The 26,733-nt window shown below is 38.8% G+C and overlaps 1 protein-coding gene across 14 annotated transcripts in view; it reads right to left on the minus strand.

Annotated features, from left to right (window-relative positions):
• Positions 1–26,733, minus strand: part of LOC120424109 (kinesin-like protein KIF21B) — a 145,211-nt gene that overhangs the window by 67,516 nt on the left and 50,962 nt on the right. For 10 of the 14 annotated variants that reach the window (XM_052708756.1, XM_052708757.1, XM_052708760.1 and 7 more), the window contains 9 exons: positions 19,960–20,098; positions 12,141–12,224; positions 11,323–12,025; positions 11,054–11,256; positions 9,036–10,987; positions 8,183–8,596; positions 1,696–1,842; positions 790–931; positions 625–730 (listed from right to left, as the gene is read on the minus strand). In XM_052708756.1, coding sequence (XP_052564716.1) covers positions 625–730; positions 790–931; positions 1,696–1,842; positions 8,183–8,596; positions 9,036–10,987; positions 11,054–11,256; positions 11,323–12,025; positions 12,141–12,224; positions 19,960–20,098 — 3,890 coding nt within the window. Of the gene's footprint in view, positions 1–624; positions 731–789; positions 932–1,695; positions 1,843–8,178; positions 8,597–9,035; positions 10,988–11,053; positions 11,257–11,322; positions 12,026–12,140; positions 12,225–19,959; positions 20,099–26,733 lie in introns of those variants that run through there. The other 4 variants (XM_052708765.1, XM_052708764.1, XM_052708762.1 and 1 more) reach the window with 4 other exon arrangements.

Here is a 26,733-nt window from a genome sequence, read left to right on the forward strand (position 1 = left end):
CACTCTTACACGCGCTGCTGGTGGTGTTGGTGGCAGGCCTTTGTTCTTTGTTTGCCTCGCTTGGTTTTCGTCAGCCTTCGACGAGAATAAGTAAGACGTCGAGTGACTCAGGGCGTTTGTTTTGTTTGACAGTGCTTGCTAATTAATCTGATGTTTCGGAAATATTTTTCAGGTAAAAGCTAAAGCATGTGCAAGAGAATATATTGCTGGTAGTTGGAAACAATTTTATATTTTGAGCGCTGTGAAAATGTTAGCGCAAGCGAAAAGATGATGGTGGAGTCTTTCGTTAAGCGGTTGAGCCCTTTTTTATGTATTTTTTTTCAAAAGAAACATTAAAAGTACGCCTACTAATGGTCAATTTGATATAGCAACTTAAATTTGCTCACTTTTAGGCTGAAATTTGCAAGAAACACAGTGACTATCGAAGTCACCCTCGTTTCAAAATAACAAATTTCAACGAATCTTTTTTTTAAAGCACTATTGAAAAAAACTTGTTTGGAAAAACGTACGTGGACATTATGTGACCTGGCTCAGTACATGTTTCAAACATATAAATCATAAGAAAATCGGGTTTTCATGCAAATATTTTTTCTAAGTTCGACTGTATTAATAAAAGTAACCTACCTGCTGCCGCTGTGAACAGCGTCTGGTTGGACACTTTGATGGACAGTACGGAATTGCTGTGACCTTCGACGACATGCGTGCAGATGAGGGGAGATCCTGCCTTGAGCTGCAATTGATAAATTAAATTAATTATCAACAAGTTTATTTCAACGTGTAACGCCCTACCTTCCCAATGTACTCCTTGATATTTCCACCGGGCGAGGGATCTTGCGTTCCGGCTCCTAGCCTCGAAAACACGTCTCCGGTGTCCTCGCGCGATGTTCCCCGTCGATAGACCGGTGGTGAGGTAGGGATGTCGTTGTCCTCACTGATGGTGTGTGTGCGTGTGCGTGTATGTGTGGCACCGTGTCGAAAATCGGCGTTTTTTGGGCAATTATTAGCAAGCGCAGCGGGTTTTTGGCACGTGACGCGATTTTTTTTTGTGATTGTGGGTTGCGACACGTGTTAGTGAAAGCATTATGCGGAAACACACGGGAGCACACGGACATCGAGATTCACACAGCAGTACGCAATTAGTTTTGGTAAAATACATGGAATGAGATTAATTGATAACATCGAAATTAGTTAAATCAGGTGCAACATAAATTTTGTACTGTTTTCGGGATTGCAAATTTTCTTATATTTTCAAAGCGTTTCAAAGAAAAAGTTAGTGGCAAAAAATACACAACATATTTCTGAAAAAGGGTTGAGGATTCCGAAAAATGTAAACTCTTCGATTAATACGCATGACTCAAATGGTATTAATACTGATTATATATTTTACTGAAAACTACATTCGATTATTAAAACAGGAGCTCGCAAATGGCAACCGTTAGATTTCGTTACGGATTTCGTCGACCAAGAAAAACCGCCGAGCTTTTGAACTGATGCTCGCTAATTACGCCGCTGAGGAAGTTTGCGAATAGTAATAACAATTACATTATGCTTGTAAAGATCCTCCTAAAATTTGTTGCCAATTTTTGTTTTTGTTTTTTACCAAATGGAAGACTAATTATAAATTTTGAAAATTTAAATTTTAACATCCTGAAGAATCACATGTCTTACCCCTACAAAAAAAAACAGAAAACTTACATTCCGGGTGATGCCTTGCTCGGGAAAGCCCGCCGGGAGATCCGGGGTGACGGCGGGGCGCCGCTGCTCGGATCGAACGATTTGCGGGACAAAAGCGGTGACGCGGTACTGTTTTGGCGAGATATGTTTGGCACTGGCTGCAACCCTCTGGAAGTGGTCAGTCGTGTTATGATTGATGGATGGTGATGCAATTTGCGGGTTTCACCATCAAGATAGAATGATAAGATGAAGGGATTAGTAATGCTTTTATTTGATGAAAGAGAAACATCCAGTTGAGAAAGTATGTTCATGACCATTTTTATATTTGAATCATTTGAGAATGAAACTATAATTTTAAAACTACACTAAACAAAAATTCAAAACATCAACGAAATGCATTTGGTTTATATTTGGAAAATTTTCTGAAAAATAAGAAAAATGACGAATAGAGAAAGAAACAGTTTACATTAGACAATAGTCAAAGTGAAAATAACACAACAAAATCAAAAGCGAACAAAAATCTATAAAAAGAAACTAAGCATCAAAAGCAACACAAAAGGTTTCAAAATTAACATGCAATGGCGTAAACATAAATTCAGAGTACGCCTTAAAAAGTATAAAAATATTTAAACAAATAAAATGAGAAAACACAAACGAAGTATGTTAAGAAAAGCTGTACAGTAGAGTACTCGTTCGATAACTGGGCTTAGAGTTATTGAAAATTAAAAAAGAAAATAAAATTTGCTCAAAAATGTTTCTAGAGCTAATGTGACATTAAATCTCAGTTAAACATAAAAAATGTCTTGCAATTTATTTTTGCATCCACTAGCCCCTTGATAATTTTATTTTGCTGTGTTTTGTTTACGTTTGAGCGTTTATTTTCAACATAACTGGCGTATAGGCCAGATCCTTGCACATGTTTTGGTATATACAGCATTGAAATTTGGAGCACTCTAAAACACTTGGAATTTTTTCGAAAAATTGGCGCCAGTATATACGCCAGTGATGCTGAAAATAAACGCTTTAGTGCCTCAAAATAAACACTTGAAAAAAAAAAATATTTTACTGATTGAATCCCATTTAAAAATTAAATGCAAAATTTCATAAAAAATATGTTTGGTCAGGACTACGTTTTTTTTAAACTTATTAGACCAACTGTACTGTTTTATAAAGCATTTTTCAACAACTTTTTCATTAAAAAGTAGAATTTCTGGCTCGTTATTTTTTTGCATATTTTAGTATTGGCCTAAAGTGCCCCTAATTGCATAAATGTCCCATCTGCATTTTCATCGTTTTTGATTTATTGATGCAGTTTGGTTTAAAATCATGTGCTCTTTCAGAAATGTCTACAACATTCAGTACTGTGATCTAGAAATCAGTGGCGACAAACTTCAAATGCGTTTTTCTCAGTATGCTGTTTTTGCATATAAGACATTTATGCGAACATGGGCAGTAAATTAAGAGCGATTCCACGAACAGGGCATACCCCTTTGTATGGGACGTCGTTTGGACCTCACCAAATTTTCAGGGTTTTTTTGTACATATAAAACTAGCATCTGGCCAAAATATAAGCACTCTAGGTCAACGGGAAGTGGGGCAAATCGGGACACAAAGTTTGAAGGTTCAAAAACGTCAAAAATCTTAAAAAGGCTATAACTTAGGCAAATTCAATTTATTTTCAAAATTCAAAATGCATCCGAATGAGCTTAAAAAATGCAACAAAATGCAGGGAAAGGCATCCCAATTGGTTACATCTAAAGGGAGTTATTGGCATTGTAGTGAAAAAATAGCATAATTTTCAAACTTAAATAAAAAAGTGTTCCATCCAGATATCAACTCGGTTCGACTTACAGCTTGTAGAGGACATCTGAGACTACCATCTGAGACTGAGAACGATTTGGGTAAGGCAGTTTTTTAACATAATAAATAGACACTTTTACTTTTTGTGATTTTTTTCATTGTAATTTTTTGCTCTGGGGACCCCTTAGATCCAATTTTCTGGTGATCACTTTATCATAATCGTGTTCCTGAGACAATTTCACAATAGAAACATGCATAAAAATGTTTATTTTGATCCATTTGAGCCCTATTAAAAAAAAAGTTTTGAACCTTAAAACTTTGTGTCCCGATTTGCCCCACTTCCCGTTGACCTAGAGAGCTAATATTTTGGCCAGATGCTAGTTTTATATGTACAAACAACCCCTGAAAATTTCAGGCAGATTGTTCATTGTGTTGTGAATGAGCGCTCTAATCTAGTCCGTCCCATATGTATTTTTTTCAAAAATGAGATAAACTTTACAAAAGTTTTAATTTTACATGTACTTTTAGCCTATTGAATAAAAAAGTAGTGTTTGTTCTAAAAAATCCAAAATAAATATGACTTTCGTGCTGTCTCATATGCAAAATAAAGGCAAGTCAGTTCCTCATTTAGAAATGTCTCGCAAATCGTTTAAATGGATAGGGACCATCCATAAACCACGTGGACACTTTAGGGTGGGGGGGGGGGGGGGGGTTAGGCGATTGTCCACGCTCCATACAAAAAAGATTTTTTTTGTATGGACAATTGTCCACGAAGGGGGGGGGGGGATTGCGATTCCCAAAAATGTGTCCACGTGGTTTATGGATGGTCCCATACGAAATTTTTGAAATCAACAGAATATATCTTTAAGAGTACATTTAACTTGAAAATATCATTAATTGTTCATTTCTGGTGAAATATTTGAAAATTTGAAAAAAAAAAAAAACAAAACACTCCACACATTTAGTGACTTTTTTCTTTTGAAATATAAAACCACGATAAGAAAAAATAAAATACATACCGTTATGGCTAATATCTAAACCATAAAATCAGTAATATTTCTTGAATGAATAAGCTTGATCCTGGATCTGTGAGAGACTCGTATGTGGAGCGTAGTTTTTTTAAATTAGGCAAGGGCTTAGCAGTTGAGATTTCTATTTGCCTCTGTAATATATTTACAATTTCCGGTGCCGCTGCAGATCATATTTTCATATGCAGAAACTTTACCAAATATATTATTTAAATAAATAAATCTGAAATAAACATTTTTTCTATTATTTGGTTACAATTATTGCTATTTCACTAGTACAAGTACTGCCGCTCGAAGCTAGTCCGTCCCATATGTAATTTCGTCAATTTTGAGGTAATAATGCAGTTTGGTTGAAAATCATGTAAACTATCTGAAAAAACCAATAAAATGTAGTACTTTGTTCTAGAAATCCGGAGAAAATCCACTTTTTCGTGAAATTCTAACACGTATCCTTATGAGCGGGACAACTTAGACACGCGTTTTTCTCGGCTTGCTGTTTTTACATATGGGACGGACACGATTAGAGCGGCAGAGTAGTACTTATAAAACAAAAAACTACATTTCAAGACAATTTTATCCATAGCAGCAAAACACTGCCTTCAAATTCCCTGTTCCATAATTGTGGGATGTTATTGTGCCTCCCACAATTGTGGAACACCTGAATTCAACTGATATTTTCACAAAAAAGTAATCAGACCATGTATACTGCCGCTCGAATCCGTCCCATATGTAAAAAGTGAGTGCTGCGATAACGCCATGAGAAGCTCGAAAAATGTTTCACCTTTTTTTACATTTTTAATCAACAATTTTTAAATATTTTTTTCAACAATTATTTCAATATTGGTTTAAATAATACCCCTACTCCAATTTTGACTTGAAAAAGTTAAAATTTATAGGTTAATTTGGTAAATTTTCGTGCTGGGACTGACCTGACTTTATTTGTCCATCAATAAAGGCAAGTCTGTCAGGTTATCAAGGTAGGCTTAAACATTTACAACAGAAATTTACCTGTCAAATGTTGGTTTGTTTTGGTAGTTTTTGAAGCATTTTTAATTAAATTTATAAAAGTATGTTTGTTTCAGGCTAATCTAAGTTTTAGTATAATTCCTGAGTATGAAACTTTAACCGACGACGAGACAGTCCATTTCTTTTGCTGCAGAGAGAGGAGATATTTGAATACACGTCTCAGCATATGGACCCTTGAATTGACCGCAATCTGCATTTGAAATGGAACCTCATACAGACCCAGGACCATGGGTTTTCATTCAATAAGGAACAGAACTGTCTTTTTAAAAATAATAGTTACAATGGTATGTAGTTTCTTTTTTGACCGTGGTTGTCCTTTGCATGAGGAAAAAAGGCAGAATACGTATCAAGTTTAACGCTTCCAAATATATAAAAATCAATTAAAAATCAACAACTTAAGTATTTTTTTAAGTTCAACAGGCTCTATGAGACATAGTCTGTGGGTTATTTAAAAAAAAATACACATTTATTTGATCGATTTGTGAGCCTTTTCTAACCAAGAACTGACTTGCCTTTATTTTGCATATGGGACAGCACACAAGACATTTTTATTTTGGAATTTCTTAAACAAACATGACTTTTTTATTAAATAGGCTTGAAGTAGATGTTAAAACTTTTGTCGGGTTTATCTCAAAATCGACAAATATACATATGGTTCGCACTTGCTTCGAGCGGCAGTATAAAACATTACTAAGCTTGAGTTTCATTGGTTTCACTGCCGTTCTACGCATAATTGTCCCATGTTCAAAAAAGTGCAAATGAGAAAAACAGGATTGAAATTTTTTGACCGATTTCTGTGTTTCTACGCATAATTGTCCCGTGGGTTACTATTCGCCCTATGTGTCCCTAATCGCCCCAGTTAGCAGTTTATCACCCTTATTTGTGATTCTCTTGCTATACAACAGGTAAACAAGACATAATGCTTAGTAAAACTAATGATTCCGTGTAAGAAAATACTTGGTGGGACAATTATGCGTAGAAGTTTAACGATGGGACAAACAGACTTGGTGTTGTTTTTAATGAGTTTCTGAACAAAGTACCAGATTTTATGTGTTTTTCTTAAAGTACACATCAGACTGAACTTAAAAATGTCATAAAGTCAAAATCGTCCAAAACTGACATGGGACAATTATGCGTAGAACGGCAGTTCAGTGTGTGCATTCATTATTTTGTAAAAAATAAGTATTCGTGGAGAGAACTAAAGTTTGTTTACATCCGTAAGACAAAAGTGTTCCGAATTTGTGGATTTCAAGGGTCAATGTTTTTCTTTGAAATCTTAAAGCGTAAAAAAATACAGTCAGTCAATACAGCAATTCAAAGATCTTAAGAAAAGCTTTCACATGAAGGTAAAAGCAAATCATTATGTTCAATTAACGATTTGGTATGATTTTTTGAACGTTGGCCGATCTGTAAACTGTTCCGAATATGAGGGATGACTGTACCTCATGATTGCCAGCATCTCTTTCTGGCACTTCTTCTGTTTTCTTGTTCATAAACACTCGTCGAAGATTCTTTTGTTTTCTCAGAGAACCGCACCACGCTTTACGTCGCTTTGAACTGTCTTGGTAAATTATGTTTTGTGGCGACGCTCTATTGGGGAATGAGGCTTTTTTCCGCCATAATGGCAAATAAAAAACTAAACGGGTCGATTTTTTTTTGGCCAGTGATCTCCCAGTCCAATTTTCAGCCCGAACCGAGCTCTTTTTTTGTTGAACTTTCATATGGAGCTTGCTGCAGTGTTTGATCTATGGTACATGAGAAATTATAAATCCGTACCATTTGACAACAACACCATCTAGTTAGAAAAAACCTCTTTTTCAAAAAAACAATCAAAATTCGAAAGATGGCTGTACTCAGAAGCAAAATAATTTCTTGGAAATGTACAAAATATTTTTTATTTTTTATTTTATGTCACTCAAAACCATTATGGTATTAAAGTTAGTTAATTTCTTGGTTAATTCTGTTCTAATAGCAAACCAGATCAATTTAAACTTCCAAATTTTGTAGTACGGTTAACAAATTCTTCTAATCTAAACATCACACACAGCGGAAATCAATCCATATTCGGTTTTCGCGCCGCACTCCAAAACCAGTCAAAACTTCAAATCGACCTCTCCCACCTATCAAACCACTATCGACGCCTTCTGTCCTCAACCGCCGCCGTTGGCATAAACTGCTCCCCAAACGCGGCCAAGCTCGTCTCCACCATGCGTTTAAAGTCAAGAAAGGGCTGAATCGGCAGCAGCCGGTACATCTGGTCGACAGTGTCCAGCAGACGGTGCAACATTTTTCTAAAAGATGGGTTCGGGGGTTGGTTGTAGGGTTGTGGTTTCGTAGTTTCGTGGTTAGGGTTGTTTTTGGGACAAGGAAGTCGCACTGGCGCCGACGACGGCGCTGCCGAGAACAAACTTTTGCGAGCAACCGAGCGACTCGGCGAAAGCTTCCCATGCAGTGTTATGCCGCGAACCTTGGTCGGTCCTGCCCGCGCATCGCATCATCGGAGGAAGGAAAATCGAGATTAATCATGAACACACTTTTCAACACTGGCAATAGAAATAAAAACGATGGGGGTTTGATGGAAGATAGAGAGAGAGCGGGACAGAACTTGGCGAGTACAACATGAAGATGAGCATAACTACGCAAGGTACACTTACTTCAACGATCCCGGAGCGCTGGGAACGCGCGACAGTGGCACAAAGCTACGCCCAACCGGGCTTCCATTGCTGGCCACCGGCTGTGGAATACCGGACGGAGCCGTCGTCTGCGACGGCTGCTGCTGCTGATCTCCGACTCCACTAGAATACGGCAGTGACGACGAGGCGGCAGTGTACGACCGGGTCATGATGCCGCCCACGCTGCCTCCGTGCTCGTCCTGCGGAGAGCGTATCATCGTGTCATCGTCATCTGCCGAATCCTCAAGATAAATACAAATACCCACTTTCTCAAGCTTGCTGCCGCCGGCGGCGGTGGACGGAAGAGCGGCCCCGTACGGCAGCGAGTCCGCGGCGGGTCTTCGTCTTAGCTTGGAGGAGTTTCTGTAGGTGACAATGCTATCGTTATCGTTTTCGCTGTTTTGGATTAGTGTGTGGTTGGTTTTCGATAGGGTTTTGGTTAAAGAGAGAGAGCGAAAGTATCGCGAAAGACGGAGGATCGGATTGGAATTAGGAGAAAGGGTTTAGGAAAAGAGGAAAGAAGAGAAAATAAAACAGAACTTAAAACAAAGAATTTTCCAAACGGTTTATAACATAATTTCAGAACACAAGGAAATGATTTGGAACAGGGGTTAGTAATCGTTAGTGGACACAATGGCTTCATAGAGGTAGTTCTTCTTGCGGACTCTTTTACAAACTTGCACTTTGCTTCGACTGCTAGATATATTAAAAATGGATTGGATTAGAACATGGTCTGATAAATTGGAAACACATAAATCACAAATGAACACATGGATGAGATGATTCGGGATGTTTTGGATGCGTTATGACATGCACGCTGAAAAAAGGTACTCACAGTTCGGTGCTGCTGCTCGGCGAAGGACTCCTCGTCAGCGTGTTGATCACGTACGAGCCGTTATCCGAGGCATCGTTGCGATTCTCGTACGTGGACGCCGCCGAAATGCCGTTCGAGAGGGCTGCGGCGTGCAGCATCGTGTTGACCACGTTCGAGTGGTTCGACTGACCCGAGCTGAAGCTGGTATCGGAGAGCGTTGCCGCCGGAGTCCTGGCCAGGATGTGCTGCAGCAGTTGCTGCTGGATGGAGCTGTCCTGCTGGACCTCGTTCAGCAGTGCTTCGCGCTCCTTCAGCCGGGTCTGCGTCAGGGCCGCTTCACAGACCTGCCCAATCGATGCTACGCACAGTTTCTCCAGGATAAATTTGGCCTCGTCGACGGTGCGGATGTTCTCCAGGATGTTCTGAAGCTGGATGTGTTCCGTGGCGGACTCTTTTCCCTCCTCCAACTCCATGATGGAATGCTGAATCTGGGTGATGTTCTCCTGAATGTAGTTCATGTTGGCCAGGATGGTGTCTTCCTCGGAGATCAACTCCGCCGTGTCTCCCAAACCCTGCCGGTTGCGAACCGTAACCAAGTCGCGGCTCAGTCCATCACGCTCCTGCAGCAACCTTTCCAGCTCTCGTTCCAGTTCGAGCACGGCTTGCCGACTGCGCGCCGCCCTCGTAACGGTTCGCTGCAGCGAGTCCCACTTGGCCTTGAGATTCTTCGTGTTCTGAGCGATTTCCGACTTCTTCGGCGGAAACCGGCCAGCCGCCTTCATGCTCATCATTCCACGCTGCGTCTTGCGCAAATTGGAAACCTCCTCCGTCTTCCGCTTCAACACCTGATCCTTGGCCGCGCCCTGCGCCTGCAGCGACTTGATCATGTTCACCTGCTTGCGACTCTCCTTCCTCAGTTGAGCGATTTCCCTTGTCTTCCTGCTGTCCAACTCTTTGTGCTTGTTGTTCTCCTCCTGGATCTTCTTCATCAGCCGAATCTTGATCTGCTTTAGCTCGTTTAGTTCACCTCGAAGTGTCTTCAACTGGGCATCTTGCGCCTGCAACTCGCGTTGCTGCCGGATGTGCTCCCGTTGTGCCATCTGCAGCTTCTTCATCTCCTTCTGCATATCCGAAAGCTTCCGTTCGTACTCTTCCTTCACCTTCCGGATTCGGTCGGTTTGTGCGCTTCCCACCGGAACTCCCGATCCGCTCATGTTCGCCAGCACCTGATCGCGCTCCTTCTGCGTGTTGACAATCTTCGCGTTCAACACATGCAGCTTGTCCTCGTACTGCTGTCGCATAACCTGCATGCGCTGCTGGGACAACTCCAACTGCTCGATCAACTTGGTCTTGATCTCAATATCCGAGCTGATGTCGTTGATCTCCGCCTGCAGCTCCCCAGTCTTGTCGTCGGACTCCGTGTCCGAATCGCTGTCCGTACCATCCTCCAAACTTTGATTGCTACTATCGTTCTCCAACCCCGGCAACGATCGCGACATCAACAGCTCCCGCTCCTTCTCCAACTCCCGCTTCGCCAAGTTTATAACCGTCTCAGTCGTATCCTCAATAAACGAATAATTGCTCTTCAACCCGAGCTTCGACGGACTCGCCTGCGCCTTCTTCAGCTGCTGGAACATCTGCTCCGACTCGATCAACTTCGCCTTCAGCTTCTCAATCTCACAAATGTATCCGGCGATCAGCTGCTGCATGGGCGATTCTCTGCTTCCGCCACCGCCTCCATCACCCTCTCTATCCTTTTCCACACCACCGCTATCCTCCGTACTTCCGGACGACCACCCGGACAGCGCCTGCTGGGCCTGCAGCGTAGCATTCTTCTCCGTCAACGTGTTGATCGTCTCCTGCATCGCTTTGAGCCTCTGCTGAAGTCGCTTATTGTCCTGCAGCAGCATGGCGTTCTCCAAAAAGGTATCCGATACGGCCGCATTACCCTCGGCATCGACGCTGCGTTTGCCCTAAAAAATGTGCAAACAATTACATTTTGAACAACCCTCAAACGCACCTCCCTCCCCCGAACCTACCTGCTTGTACTCGACGAGCTCCAGCTGCAGGGCGGCAATTTCACGCCTCAGCTGCGAGATCGTACGCGAGCTCTGGTCCTGGTTGATTTGTACTTTGTTCTTAATGTTGCGCGCCCGGTTCGCGTACTTGAGCGTGTTCAGCGTCTCCATAAAGTCCCGGTCGCTCGGCGACACGCACGCAATCATAATGGTTTGGCTGTTGCCTGGAAAATTTGAACGACAAATAGGTTACTAAACCGATTCAACCCCAACCGCAAGCGCCATCCTACCTCCCAACGAGTCCTGCAGTAGCCGCGTCAGCTTCGAGTCCCGGTACGGTACGTGCGACACCTTCTTGGCCTTGTCCCCGAGCGCGGAAATCACATTCCCCAGCGCCAGCAGCCCACAGTTGATGGAGATTCCCTCCCGAGCCCGCTCACCAGTTGCCCCGGTTCGCTTCAGCCGCTCCGACCCCGCCAAATCCACAAAGTGAAACTTGGACGTGAGCGTCTCCAAATCGCCCTCCGGATTCCCGGACTCTTCCGCGCTCATCACCCGCTGCCGTCGGATCAGGATCGTAAACAGTGCGTGACTTCGCGAAGACTGTTCGTTCATCTGTGTGGAAGCGGTCGTGCGGGCCAGCGCGCCCTGCTGCAAACAACGCAGCGCGTCCTGTGGCCCACTCAGCGGCTTAATAGTCGCTCCCGCCACCGAAATACCACCCGTCGCATCCTCGTGAATTTTGAACAACCGCCCCTTACTGTACGGATCGAGCAAATCGATCACTTCCTCGTTGTAAAGCTCCATAAACTGGGCCGCCACGCTGAACTGCAACGACCCCAGATAAACCCCATCCTCGTCGTACGGATTCTCCTGCAGCTGTGTGATACCCTCGAACAGATGGCGCACCGCCCGTGGGATGATGCCTTCCTGCTGTTCCGGAATGTCCCGCTCGAAACCCGTTCCCATGGTGTAGGTCTTGCCCGAGCCAGTCTGCGAGCAGGAGAAAAAAAAAAGTTCGCAATTAGCATTTATACCTACATACTACTCAAACTCACACGACGTCATCGAGCGCCGATCGATGGTGAAAAGTAATAAATCATTTTACCTGTCCGTACGCTAGCACCGTTCCGTTGTAACCCTTGAGGGCGCCCTCCACAAGCTTCTCGACACAGTTGGCATACACGGAAACCTGGTTGGAGCAAAAAAAAATAAGGTGGCGAAAACGATGGAATCATTAATCCGGTATATGCTAATCCTTTTTCGAGCCGTCCCTAGTGGGGGAACAAGTGGTGGACAGTTTTTAAGGAGTTTAGCAAGCAAAATGTTGGGGCGTTCTGGAGAAATAAACTGGAAACAAGTGGCATTTTTAAAATGAAAAAATGTTACTTAATCCACCTTCAGGTGGTTGGTGCCTTCCTCAGATTCATAAAGTCAATAGATTCAGTAAAAATAGCAACATTCCCCCTTAGCATGTTTAACAAATCAACTTTATTACTCATTTTTGATAGGGTTCGCAGACCTTCAATATTTCTGGCTCATCGGCAAGGTCTGACAAAAAAAAACCTATCCAACGATAGTTCGCATGGAAGATTCGCAATTTCAGTGTAAGAACGGGCCTTGACCGATCTTATGCACTAGGTTCCCGACGAACACGCACTGCCCTTACACCTACATCTCACCCTTGCTCTGAGTCAGTACGAGCAGCACGCTAGAACACGCTTTGAATGTTCGTGCCAGGCATGCACACCTTCTTTTCCGGTTACGCATTTTAACTCGGCCGGGGGTGGTACATTACATAGGGTTTGATGTAAGTATAAGCGCCTAACCATTTATAGTGTGCCTATCAACTTTCATTAAAGCAAAAACTGTTTCATTTTTAGTTTGAATTCAAAAACTTATTGTTATTTACTGTGTATTGTTTTCTCCTGAAATCTTCCCTATTGTTGAGTCTGTTTATCTGTTGCTATTTCTTTTGTCGCGGTGTTTTGTTACAATTTTTGGTCCTAAGCATGTTATAAAAGTTTACCAAAAATACAATAGTAATATTTGTGTTAATCCTTTAACCATTCCATAAATTGAGTAAGGGCTCAAACCTCACTTGTTGAAAAAAGGGTGAAGATTGAAAACAATAGACAGTAAAAGAGAATTTATTTTATAAAAATCAAGTATCAATAGTAAGAGAATGATGAGCGTATTTTGAAAAATAAAAATGAGAAGCTAGATGTATTAGATGTAAAACAAGACAATAGTTAATAAATAGAGATACAAAACAAGCTTAGATTAAAGTAATGATAATTTGTAGGACAGATAAAGAATTATTCAAATAAAAAAAATTCGCAATAAAATCAAAAAAGATTAGGCGAATGATAAATAGACTTGATATTACTAGTACATTAAGGAAAAGTATATTTTTAAGGAAAAAAAACAAAACAAAACAAAGTTTGTTACAGCAGTATCAATTGATAGAAAAGATTGGAAAAGCTTTGAGAGATAAGAAAATCAAAAGTTAGTCAAATTAAAATCAAATGTTGGATATTAAATAGAAGAATCAGTGAAGAATTGGGAATCAGAAGAGCAAAATAAAAATAGGAGATAGGTGGTAGCTGAGAATGAAGAGAAGAGAAACCCCGTTGTGCGATGTTTCAGGTACATCCACAGCAGTTGACTCAACATACTGCGAATCAAAACAATACCGTCTACAATCACAAATTACTTCCCTTTCCCACATTGTCGCGCCCCTTTCTTTTAGCCGTATCGACTCTGACCCGCGGTGGTCAAAGGTTTACGATCCGTTTCCACAGGCCACCAGCTAGGTCATCATGAAAACCAAGCCAACGTGGAGGTAAGAAAATAGGACACTCGCAAGGAACCAGAGCTATACTGTTCCGATCAAGATAATTCGGATGATCTAACAGAACTACGAATGTAGTTAGTTACGCTCCTTCCAGGATGTTCTTTACGTGGACGTCAACCGAAGAGCACGCAACAAGGTCAGTGCCATTGCATGATCTTAGGTATCAATCCTTGGCCTGCGAACGATAGTTCACATGGAAGATTCAGACAATATTCTATCACAATATCTGAGATACGGCCTCCAAAAAGTGTATAAATAACACTTAAGTGCTAATAACTTCTGATAGGATTGTCAGATCTTCTATGTTTTGGGCTCATTAGAAACATCTTTTTAATACATTTCTGAAAATGTTGAACATAATAGGTTTTCTTGAAAAAAAAACACCCTTTTTACGATCTTCCGAACGTACGCAAAAATCGTTTTTTTTAGCATTACTTTTGAAGTACTTAACTAAACTTGCTGATTTTAAATAGAGACCTATGGGACCCCAGTCCGGAAATAATCGAGTGACAATTTTTTGTCCACCCACCTACACACATCCACACAGACATTTGCTCAAAACATGATTCTGAGTCTGAGTATGTATACGTGAAGGTGGGTCTACGAGGTCAAATTAATAAGTTCATTTTTCGAGTGATTTTATAACTTTTCCTCAGCTGTGAGGAAGGCAAAAACAAATATCTGATATCATATTTTGAACTTTCTCTACTGTTTTTCGTTTCATTATTCATTATTTTAAACTATCACGTTTTATTTAGTTAAATTTTACTTTCTATTTATTATTAATTTGTTTTCTCATGCTTATTAGCTCCTTTTAGTTTTACATTTTTCACCACTTTTTTCTCTTTTACTTCGCTGTTCTCACTCTTTTCTTTTTTTCATTTTGTCTTTCTCATCTTTCACTTTCAGATTACGTGTCTTTTCTCTTTCCTATTCCGCTTATCTCTCATTTCTCCATCTCTCTACTATCTCTAACTCTCTCCATTCTTAATCTTATTTTTATTTTTTTTTTTTCATCTCTGTCTTTTATCAATTCCTTTTCTTCCTCTTTCTCAAATCCTTTCATTTTATTTTTACTGCCTGTTTTTATCGCTTCTTCTATTTTATCTCTTTCCTTTTTTAATACACATTTATCCTTCCTTTATCTTTATTATTACAGTTAAACCTCGAATAGTGCGCAGGCGTATTTCTTCGATTACTATAAGATGACTTAATATTTTTGCAATCTTTTCGTAGCTTATCATAGATTGGAACAAGAAGAACAAATCGCACAAAAAAGATTGTAAAAATATTATGCCACGTTTACGACATCGGCAAAATACAAAGCGTAACGCCTGCGCACTATGATAGTTTTAACTGTATTTATTCGACTATATTAGATAAAATCTATTTTTTCTGTTTATTTTTTCATTTTTTCTTATTTCAACTCTCTACCTTTGTACATTGAGTAATGTGACAAACTGTCGATTCAAATCAAATATTCTGAAAAAATAATCTTTTGATAATATATATCTCGAAATTTACTTTTTTCCGATCATTCTCATAATTTGCGGAGTTGTTTATATCGAATCACGCAAGAATACATAATTTTAGCAAAATTGGATCAAATTGCCCAACAAGAAAAAAGATGTGAAGATGAAAAAAAGATTCTTATTGAAAGTTGTCTGGGGAGCACGATGATGAAAATTTAAATTAAAAATTTAATTTAAAAATAAATCGCATGTATATTAAAAAAATTGCATGCAATATTTTTCAATTGCAAAAAAAATATTAAATGAACGAATATTTATGTTTAAAACTACGGAAATCGATATCGATATATTTTTTATTCATCCTCCAAATTAGAGTCTTCTAAATGATTTACAACGAGGTTAGACATTTTTTTTGCGATCAGATTTTTGCAGGACTGGGTAGAAGGCAACAACTTCCTTGGTTGCTGTTCCATCTAATTTTTAATGTTCATATTTTTCTATTTTTTGCTACATTTGCTTGTGGTAACTTCTGATTGATTGATTTTCCCATGATTTTCTATATATTGTTTTTCAAAAACTGTTTGGTACGGTATCTAAGCATTGATGAAATTTTTCCCCGAGTTTTTTTTTGTATTTGAATTTCAGAAAAAAAATCATTATAATTTTTAAGCGACCCCAAACATGCAGAATATTATTATGAAAACAATAAAATACATTTCAAATTGTTTCCAGTTTATTGGACTTTTCTTTTCATTAAAATTTTTAATTTTCCCAAAAAGTTCCCCTCTGATTTTTCGGACCGATTATGACATAAACTTAAAAAAAATTGCAGAGGTCTTAAATAAACCCAAGAAGTTTTTTTTATATTCATTTGCTTTATCGGATTTCAAAATCAGACAACAAAAAACTGATAATAATATAAATTGAAAAATTAACAACTACTGAGCGAAATCGGTCTTTTTTTTGGAATTTTAATTTTTGTATTTTTTAATCCGACTGAAACTTTTTTGGTGCCTTCGGTATGCCCAAAAAAGCCATTTTGCATCATTAGATTCTCCATATAATTTTCCATACAAATTTGGCAGCTGTCCATACAAAAATGATGTATGAAAATTCAAAAATCTGTATCTTTTGGAGGAATTTTTTGATCGATTTGGTGTCTTCGGCAATGTTGTAGGTATGGATATGGACTACACTGAAAAAAAATGATACACGATAAAAAAAAATTGGTGATTTTTTGTTTAACTTTTTGTCACTAAAACTTGATTTGCAAAAAAACACTATTTTTAATTTTTTTTATTTTTTGATATGTTTTAGAGGACATCAAATGCCAACTTTTCAGAAATTTCCAAGTTGTGCAAAAAATCTTTGACCGAATTATGAATTTTTTAATCAATACTGATTTTTTCAAAAAATCGAAATATTGGTCGTAAAAAATTTTCAACTTCATTTTTCGATGTAAAATCAAATTTGCAATCAAAAAGTTCTTTAGTGAAATTTTGATAAAGTGCACCGTTTTCAAGTTAAATCCATTTTTAGGTGACTTTTTTGAAAATAATCGCAGTTTTTCATTTTTTAAAATTAGTGCACATGTTTGCTCACTTTTGAAAAAAATATTTTTGGAAAGCTGAGAAAATTCTCTATATTTTGCTTTTTTGAACTTTGTTGATACGACCCTTAGTTGCTGAGATATTGCCATGCAAGTGTTTAAAAACAGGAAAATTGATGTTTTCTAAGTCTCACCCAAACAACCCACCATTTTCTAATGTCGATATCTCAGCAACTAATAGTCCGTTTTAAAATGTTAAAATATGAAACATTCGTGAAATTTTCCGATCTTTTCGAAAAAAGTATTTTCATTTATTTTAACCAAGACTAACATTTTTAAAGGGCCAAAAATTCAATATTACGCCCTTTTGAAATGTTTTTCTTGGTTAAAAAAAAATATTTTTTTCGAAGAGATCGGAAAATTTCATGAATGTTTCATATTTTAACATTGTAAATCGGACCATTAGTTGCTGAGATATCGACATTAGAAAATAGTGGGTTGTTTGGGTGAGACTTAGAAAACATCAATTTTCCTGTTTTTAAACACTTGCATGACAATATCTCAGCAACTAAGGGTCGTATCAACAAAGTTCAAAAAAGCAAAATATAGAGAATTTTCTCAGCTTTTCAAAAATATTTTTTTAAAAAGTGGGCAAACATGTGCACTAATTTAAAAAAATGAAAAACTGCGACTATTTTCAAAAAAGTCACCTAAAAATTTCACTTAAGTACTTTTTGATTGCAAATTTGATTTTACATCGAAAAATGAAGTTGAAAAATTTTGGTCTATTTCGATTTTTAGAAAAAAAATCAGTATTGATTAAAAAATTTAAAACTCGGTCAAAGATTTTTTGCACAACTTGGACATTTCTGAAAAGTTGGCAGTTGATGCCCTCTAAAACATATCAAAAAATAAAAAAAATAAAGACAGTGTTTTTTTGCAAATCAAATTTTAGTGACAAAAAGTTAAATAAAAAATCACCAATTTTTTTTTACCGTGTATATTTTTTTTCAGTGTAGTCCATATCCATACCTACAACTTTGCCGAAGACACCAAAACGATCAAAAAATTCCTTCGAAGGATACAGATTTTTGAATTTTCATAAATCATTTTTGTATGGACAGCTGCCAAATTTGTATGGAAAATTATATGGAGAATTTAATGATGCAAAATGGCTTCTTTGGGCATACCGAAGGCACCAAAAAAGTTTCAGTCGGATTAAAAAATACAAAAAATGGAATGTCCGAAATCTGAGAGAACTGCTCTACTTAAAAAAAAAAACAAATCAGAGTGTTTTCAAATCGCCCTTCATATTCGTCTTACGATAACGATTCGCGAACAAAATTTAAAAAAAATAACAGCGTTCGTTTATTGCTAAAAGCATTCGCTTAAAAATATTGAGTCAAAGAAAGCAAATGCACAGCAAACTCGTAAAAAAGCGAGTTTCAAACTAGTAATGTATTTACTCCAAGAAAGGAACGAAAATCGTTACATTGCCGGCCGTCGCCGCCGTCATCGTCATTTTTAAAAAGTTCTTTGCCTTTATTGCTAATCCGAGTTCGACACCCCGATTTCGTCTCGAGCACCCATAGGGGAAGTAAGTATGTACTGTTTTTATTTTTCTTCTTCCCCGGAATGCCACAATACTCCAACTGTGGCGTTAATATCCGTTAGTCTGCCGTGTGTTATGTTTTCGCCATGAACCGTACATACACTAGAACCTGCAACTAATGGCTTTTCTATCACCCCCTTCTTTTGGCGGAACGGAACACAAACCAGCTTTCAACCCATCAAACGTGGCGCAGCATAAAAGAAGGCGCACTTCAAAGCAGCGAGTCATTATGGTTCGCCAAAATCAACAGACAGACAAACGTGACACGCGAAACGTGACGCGGATTGGCTCACAATTCCTGCGCGGTTCTCCACATTATCTTGATTGAAAAGTGTACGAAGAGCATTTCAAAACATTTATTTCCAACAAAGATTTAGGATTTTGCCTCGCTGCCAGCTTCGCCTTCTTTCTCTTCGTCGTCCTCCCCGGACGCTCCAGAACCGGAAGATTTGCTTGCTTCGGTAGCTCCGCTGACGCGACTGAGCCGCTGACTGTCTCGCAGGCTGCTAAGCCGTTGCGAAGGTCTTCCATAGCCAGCGTCCAGTTGGGCGTTTTGGACCTGCAGCAGCAGATTTGAGCCCAAGATTCGCGACAACGGGGTGTCCATTTCGATGAGGCCACCGCCTTCCTGGTTGATGAGGTACTGGTAGAACGGACAGGCGCTGGTTTCCGCACCGAAGAAGGCTTCAGCGCCCTTGTCCGGATAGTGTCGCGTTGTCTTCTGCTCCAACCGAAGGTTGCTGATCTTGGCCTTGATGTCCCGCAGGGCTTGCTTCACCGGTTGCAGTCGGTCCTGGTGGAACATCAACGCACGCGCTACCGGATCCTTCGGGTACAGATCCGTCAGCGGCATCTGCTTGGAGACGTTCTCCTCCGTTTGGGTGTCAGTCTCGGCTACCGGAGCCTTCGGAGACTTTTTGTACCGCAGCGTCGTCTTGACCATCTTGGTCTCCTTGCCGACCGTGATCGGAATGTTGAACGTCGACACCATCGTCTGCAGGTTCGGATCTTGCAGCAGCTGCGGTTGGTGCTGAATCTGACACTGATGGTCCTCATCCCGGCACGGCAGCTTCCCAATCACCGGCAGACTCATCTGGGCATGCTGCGGAGTTGGCAGAATCGACGACGAAACCGCGCATGGTGCCGACGGCTGGGGAACCGTTTTGCGTAGCTTCACGATCGCCTGCAGCGGGATCCGGATTTCGTTCACATCCCGGTCGATCTCGAACACCGAACGCTTCAGGTCCACCTGGCAGTTACGGTCCGTACCGAGAATTTTGGCGTACGCCTTGAGCTGAATTTCGATGGTGGCCATTTCGTGGAAAATTTGTCCAAACTTTACCCAAAAGGTGACAGAAGCGATTTTGCGCAAAACCCAAAGCTTGCTTGTTCAATTCTTTAGAAACCCCAACTTTTTACATGATCAACTCAACCTACCTGCGTGCCGTTCGTGTCGAACACGTAGTCGAAGGTGAAGGCCTTATCGGACCCGAGGTAGACCTGGGGCTCACCGGGCGTGACTTGGGTGCACACCCGGCACATGTCTATCAGCTCGCGTGGTATCTGTGGGCGGATTCTGGAAAGAAACGGAGAGAAAAAACGGTAGGAAATGTCACTAACCATAAATAGTAAACGGGTGGTAGGCAAAACCTGGCCGATAACGTTGGGTTGGGGACAGGTTACGGAATTAAGGCTGGCATTGCCGAGTACCGCGGAGAGGCATGTGGGCTAAGCGTACCACGGTAGTAGGTTAAGTCGAGATAGTTTGCGCTGAATTTGGGGTGCCGTTTGTCGCATTATTTTAACCTGCTTCCTGGACGCTGAATATAATGAAATACCAGGTCCAGTGCAAGTTCGCAAAAGTGGTTTTGTTTACTTTGGCAGGCACGTGTGTGGACTGCTGTTGTTGCTGCATTTATTTATGCAAATTATTTAAATTACTGGTCAAAGCAGTGGTTGCGGCTTGTTTGAGGTAAATGTTTATTTTTTAATTCTTGCTTGTTATCGGCAAACCTTTGTAGTGAAAGGGCCACCATGCAACAACGGTGACATAATGGTTGGATAATTCGCTTAAGAATTTATTCGAAGCTAATTGAATATCAATATCAGATTCAAAACTACTCATGAAAATGACCGGATCCGCGCTTTGTTTCAATGAATTTAGCTAATTTTTGACACATTGTATTGATACGTTTTACACATTAAAAATGAAGTCTCTGAACTTTTTGGAAAAGTGATTAAATTACAAATAAGATTTGAATTTTTGGCAAATGTTCATGCTTTTGATGCAAAGAAACTGGTTCTCCAATGTTACTCACCATATCGCGATCGCAATATTTAAAAAAAGGTGATTATTTGGAGCAAACCTGGACACGGATTTGGAATCAGTGTTCTCAGAGACACAACATTTATGTTTTTTTTTTCTGTTGGCTGAAACGTCACTTAAATCAATCTTTAATTGCTATCATTTTCATTCAATGTTATGTAAACCGTTCCATAATGGCCAAATTTGGACCTTTCAAATCATAAGCATCCGCCTCTTGTCTTTTTGGTTAAGTTACCGCCATCCGTCTCCATGGGGGGGACCTTAGGACCACTTCAAATTGATTATCTACCATGGTGACGATTGATCGAAGACAGCCGTGCCGCCACAGCGTTTCGTTTAGCGGGAAACGGGAAACATTCACAACACGACGACGCACCGCCCCATAGCTCATATGTTGTCCATTTTCGTGCAGTTGACCGGCGACCACCCAGCCAAAGACGTCATCCGTCGGCTTCTCTTGTTGGTTCGAAATGGTCAATGACCACTTGAAATTATCGCCAGCTTATGCAAGCAATTTTTTTTCGGTATGGTATAATGTAATTTAAATAAATAACTTTATTAAGGTTCTTCAGAAGTTTTTGAGTTTAATTTGTTAAAAAATGGCAATTTCTAAACACAGTCAAAAGCTTGTCACGATTATCGATAATGCGTTTATAAGCTCTAAATTTATCTAGATCATAAACAAAACGTTATGTCCATCTATGCAAATTAAATCATGTCATTATCGTTTCGACCAGCAACGTGTTATTCGATCTGCATAAACACGAAACCAAAACATATGCTAACTCAGTTTCGTAAAATTCGGCAACGGCACTTTGTCGTAAAGAGTATGGTCGTGTGCCAACCGGTTCGCTAAATTTAAAAAAGCAAATGAAACTCAATCTGCACAAGCACATTCTACGTCCAACGTGACTTTTATGTTGAAACGGCGCACTATGGGGTTTCAGGCGGCCATAAATCGAAAAACCGACATACTCTAATTATTTTTTTGGTATTTTTTTTCGAAAATAAACATTCTAACTAAGAAAAATCCGGAGTTTGAAAGTTGTAGGATCAAAATTCACTGAATTGCAGACCTTCAAAGGCGAAAATGGTAAGAAAAAACATGTTTTTTGACAAAAAAATGATTATTTTTCATAGTTGTACTGTGTAGCTGTTTATGTATTTTTTCCTGCATCATTATGTATATTCAGAAAGGTAATTGATTCAACTTTTCAATAACATTTTTCAAAACACACTTTTACACGCTAAAAAAAAATAATAAAAATCAAAAAAGATGGATTATTATTCAAAATTTAGTTTTTTTCAACTTTGTTAATGGAGTACTTTTTTTGTGTGCATTTGTGCGATCTGAAAATTTTGCAGCCTAAAATTTGAACCATGTCCTAACTTGTCTCTAAATTTCAAAGTGCACTTATGTGCACTTTTTGAGTTATGCCATTTTGAATATTTTGATTCATGCAGGAAAATTAATGATTTCGCGTATACGCTTGGTTAAAAGCATATTATTTTACCTGCAGAGGAAGAAATAATGTACCTACTATGCATGTTTTGAAATTGATTTGATATTCATGACTTTGTTGGTACTTAGGTACGTTTATTAAAATTAGAAATTCATTCAAAGAGAGGTGGATTTTAACTCAAGAAGAAGGGGAGGGAGATTGAACGTAAATCAGAAACTTTAACATAGCATAAACCGCCATTCCGTGCATCAAATAGACAGATCAAGAATATTAAAATTCACCACTTTAATGCATGTGGCCTCAAATATATGAAAAAATCGAAAATTAAACTTTTTTTTGGAAAAAATATCAAAATTCATTTGTTTTCATAATATTAAGTACAAACAACACAAAAAAGTCACAAAAAAGCAAAAAAATATTTTTGGCCGCTCGCTTATATGGAAATACCCCATGGTGCGGCGGCGGCCAACCAATTGGCAAATTGACTTTGAACGCGAAACAACACACGCGGTTAAACGTTTTCCCGTTGAATGTTTCATGAGCCTGCGGCGGGGTAGAATCAATTTAAAACCGATCAAAGTGGTAAATACACGTCAAAACTATATAGAAACCTGGACACGACACGACGTAAAGTTGGAACCAATTTTCCGCGCATCAAGCTGCTCTCCCGAGCGCTTCTGAGTAGTTTCGACTTTCGTTTGGCCAAAAACGCACAAAGATTTATTACACCTCTTTGCTACGACTAATGAATAAAACAATGATCGTCCACGATATCACTCGGCGGCTGAGATACTATAAAGCAAATAAAGATAAAACTCCTAAATATTTTGTGAATGGATACAACTTTATTGGGGGTGTATTTTTCTGGGTTGCTTTCGCGGCTTTGTTTTGGTGCCACTTTCTTGCGGTTTATCACTATCGCAATTTATTGAGAAAAAAAAAACACACATAAGCTGAAATTGCTCGATTAACCTTGGAAAATATAAAATCTCTCTGAAATTTTTCAGGACACGTTTCGTTGGGTTTTTTTTCTTTTCTGCTTGAAATATTGTTAACAAACAATGAGTCGATTGGGGGAAGTGAAACCACGCGGATGCTGTGCAGGATTTTTCCTGATTTCGGCGTCATGTGTTGAGAGATCAGTATTATTTTTTTTCTGCAATGATTTGTGAGTTCAATTTGCGCAGCGGTTGCAAGCGAAATTGTGTTTGAAACAAAAAAGTGTAATGCTAATTGTTTAGTATAATCAAAGAAGTCCTTCTTATATCATTGTTGATCGGGAGGCACGACGTCGTGTGAATTATTCGCAATTCGCAATTTTCAGTGTAAGAACGGGCCTTGACCAATCTTATGCACTAGGTTCCCGACGAACACGCACTGCCCTTACACCTACATCTCACCCTTGCTCTGAGTCAGTACGAGCAGCACGCTAGAACACGCTTTGAGTGTTCGTGCCAGGCATGCACACCTTCTTTTCCGGTTACGCATTTTAACTCGGCCGGGGGTGGTACATTACGTAGGGTTTGATGTAAGTATAAGCGCCTAACCATTTATAGTGTGCCTATCAACTTTCATTAAAGCAAAAACTGCTTTATTTTTAGTTTGAAATCAAAAACTAGTTGTAATTTTACTGTGTATTGTTTTCTCCTGAAATCTTTCCTAGTGTTGAGTCGTGTTTATATGTTGCTATTTCTTTTGTCGCGGTGTTTTGTTACAATTTTTGGTCCTAAGCATGTTATAAAAGTTTACCAAAAATACAATAGTAATATTTGTGTTAATCCTTTAATCATTCCATAAATTGAGTAAGGGCTCAAACCTCACTAGTTTGAAAAAGGGTGAAGATTGAAAACAATAGACAGTAAAAGAGAATTTATTCTATAAAAATCAAGAATCAATAGTAAGAGAATGATGAGCGTATTTTAAAGAATAAAAATGAGAAGCTAGATGTATTAGATGTAAAATTAGACAATAGTTAATAAATAGAGATACAAAACAAGCTTAGATTATAGTAATGATAATTTATAGGACAGATAAAGAATTATTCAAATAAATAAATTCGCAATAAAATCAAAAAAGATTAGGCAAATGATAAATAGACTTGATATTACTAGTACATTAAGGAAAAGTATATTTTCAAGGAAAAAAAAAACACAAAGTTTGTTACAGCAGTCTCAGTTGGTAAAAAAGAGTGGAAAAGCTTTGAGAGATAAGAGAATCAAAAGTTAGTAAAATCAAAATCAAATGATATTAAATAGAAGAATCAGTGAAAAAGTGGGAATCAGTAGAGCAAAAATAAAAATAGGAGATAGGTGGTAGCTGAGAATGAAGAGAAGAGAAACCCCGTTGTGCGATGTTTCAGGTACATCCACAGCAGTTGACTCAACATACTGCAAATCAAAACAATACCGTCTACAATCACAAATTACTTCCCTTTCCCACATTGACGCGCCCCTTTCTTTTAGCCGTCTCGACTCTGACCCGCGGTGGTCAAAGGTTTAAGATCCGTTTCCACAGGCCACCAGCTAGGTCATCATGAAAACCAAGCCAACGTGGAGGTAAGAAAATAGGACACTCGCAAGGAACCAGAGCTATACTGTTCTGATCAAGATAATTCGGATGATCTAACAGAACTACGGATGTAGTTAGTTGCGCTCCTTCCAGGATGTTCCTTACGTGGACGTCAACCGAAGAGCACGCAACAAGGTCAGTGCCATTGCATGCTCTTAGGTATCAATCCTTGGCCTGCACGTCGTGTGAATTATTGTAATAAAATTTGAAATTATTTTTTAATGTTCAAAGTAAAATCACTGTAAAAAAGGCCTTTCTATATCATCGTTGATCGAAAGCGTCGTACACAGAAAAAAAATATGTGAATTTACTCGACACGGAAAAAATGAATCACATGTGAAATCAGTTCATGTTAACTTGAGATTCGACGTAAACGGTTGAATCACACGTAAAATCATGTTTTTACGTATAATTTGTTGCAAATTTACATCAAATTGCATTTAAATTTAAAGGTTTAATGACGTGCAAAAGTATTACATCATAAATGATGTAACATTCGGAAATATTTTTTTGTGTGTAGCTCGGGAGGCATCGAAAAGCCAATACCTTATCCTACTAACCCATGAACATAAGTATCCCGTGGCGTTTGAAAGAGATGCTGTGGATTCAACGGTCTCATGTTGTGTCAACAGGTATATAGCGGAAGGCTGTGTGCTTGATGAGTCTGGAACTTCAACTATCGGACTAACATTCCTCCCTTTTGTTGAACTGCAGGGTTCTTGGGAGGGCGCCGGTATTGACTAATAAAGGAGGGCTCTTCAGAGGTTAAACAATGAACAATGGTTGACTCCCATTGATCATTTTTGATTCATTGTTTAACTTCAGCTGATCTGTCAATAACGAAGTAGCAGCTCTTTCATTTCAAAAATGATCAAAATCCTGAAATCGAATTAGGGGAACTATACCCCTTTTCAACCTATTTCTATTATCGGCCTATCAGCACTTTGGTCATGAATTACAGCTTTTATAAAGTATTTTGACTCTTCCAAATTAATAAATAGTTCAAATAAAAGTGAGCAAGCAACTCTCCATTGTTGATACATCCGAAAATGTGATTCAATAGCGGAAAACGGCAAAAGTGATGAGAATTGGTCGAACGGCTTAGAGCAGGCCTGCCCAACGTCCGACCCGTGAAGCTATTTCATCCGGCCCGCGACGGCTTTTCAAAATAGTCGATCGGCCCTTGAAGCTGTTCATGAAATAATCAATTAATAAATTGAGTGTCTTTATTAAAAAAATAAGCTTGAGATCAAATTTTCACATTTCACATAACAAAAATATTTTGTATTTTTTGTGTTATTTGGATTTTGTCTTTGTATTTTTTCAATGTATTCTGTTTCAAATTGAAACGATCTTAATGTTTGTGTTTAATTTTTACTATTAACACACCAATTTTTTTTTTTTGCTGAAATTCAGTAAAGTTTTACTGAATTTTTATCTACTGAAATTTCAGTAAACCATTCATTAATTTGGATTTTACTGAATTCTCAGTTAACTAATATTTGTCACTTTGACAGATGATTTACTGAAATTTTAGTAAAATGGTTATCAAAACAACTGAAATTTCAGCAAAAGAAACGTCAAATTATTTTGCTCAAAATGCAGTAATTTTCTTGTGGCAGTTTGAAAGATCATTTGCTGAAGATTCAGCAATCATTGCTGGTTTTTCAGTTATCAAAATTTTATTTTGGTTATCATTAAAATACTGTTATTCATTCATTTATTTCATCAATCGTCCTAACCTAAAAAACAGGTGGTTAGCATCGAGGCATTTATTATTAACAATTTTCTTACCTTTGTTTCTAAAGACCACAATACAAAAACACATTTGAAAGACGATTTTCTCTCGGCAGC

This window comes from Culex pipiens, chromosome 2, assembly GCF_016801865.2.
Source record: "Culex pipiens pallens isolate TS chromosome 2, TS_CPP_V2, whole genome shotgun sequence".
In the NCBI taxonomy this organism is placed as follows: domain Eukaryota; kingdom Metazoa; phylum Arthropoda; class Insecta; order Diptera; family Culicidae; genus Culex; species Culex pipiens.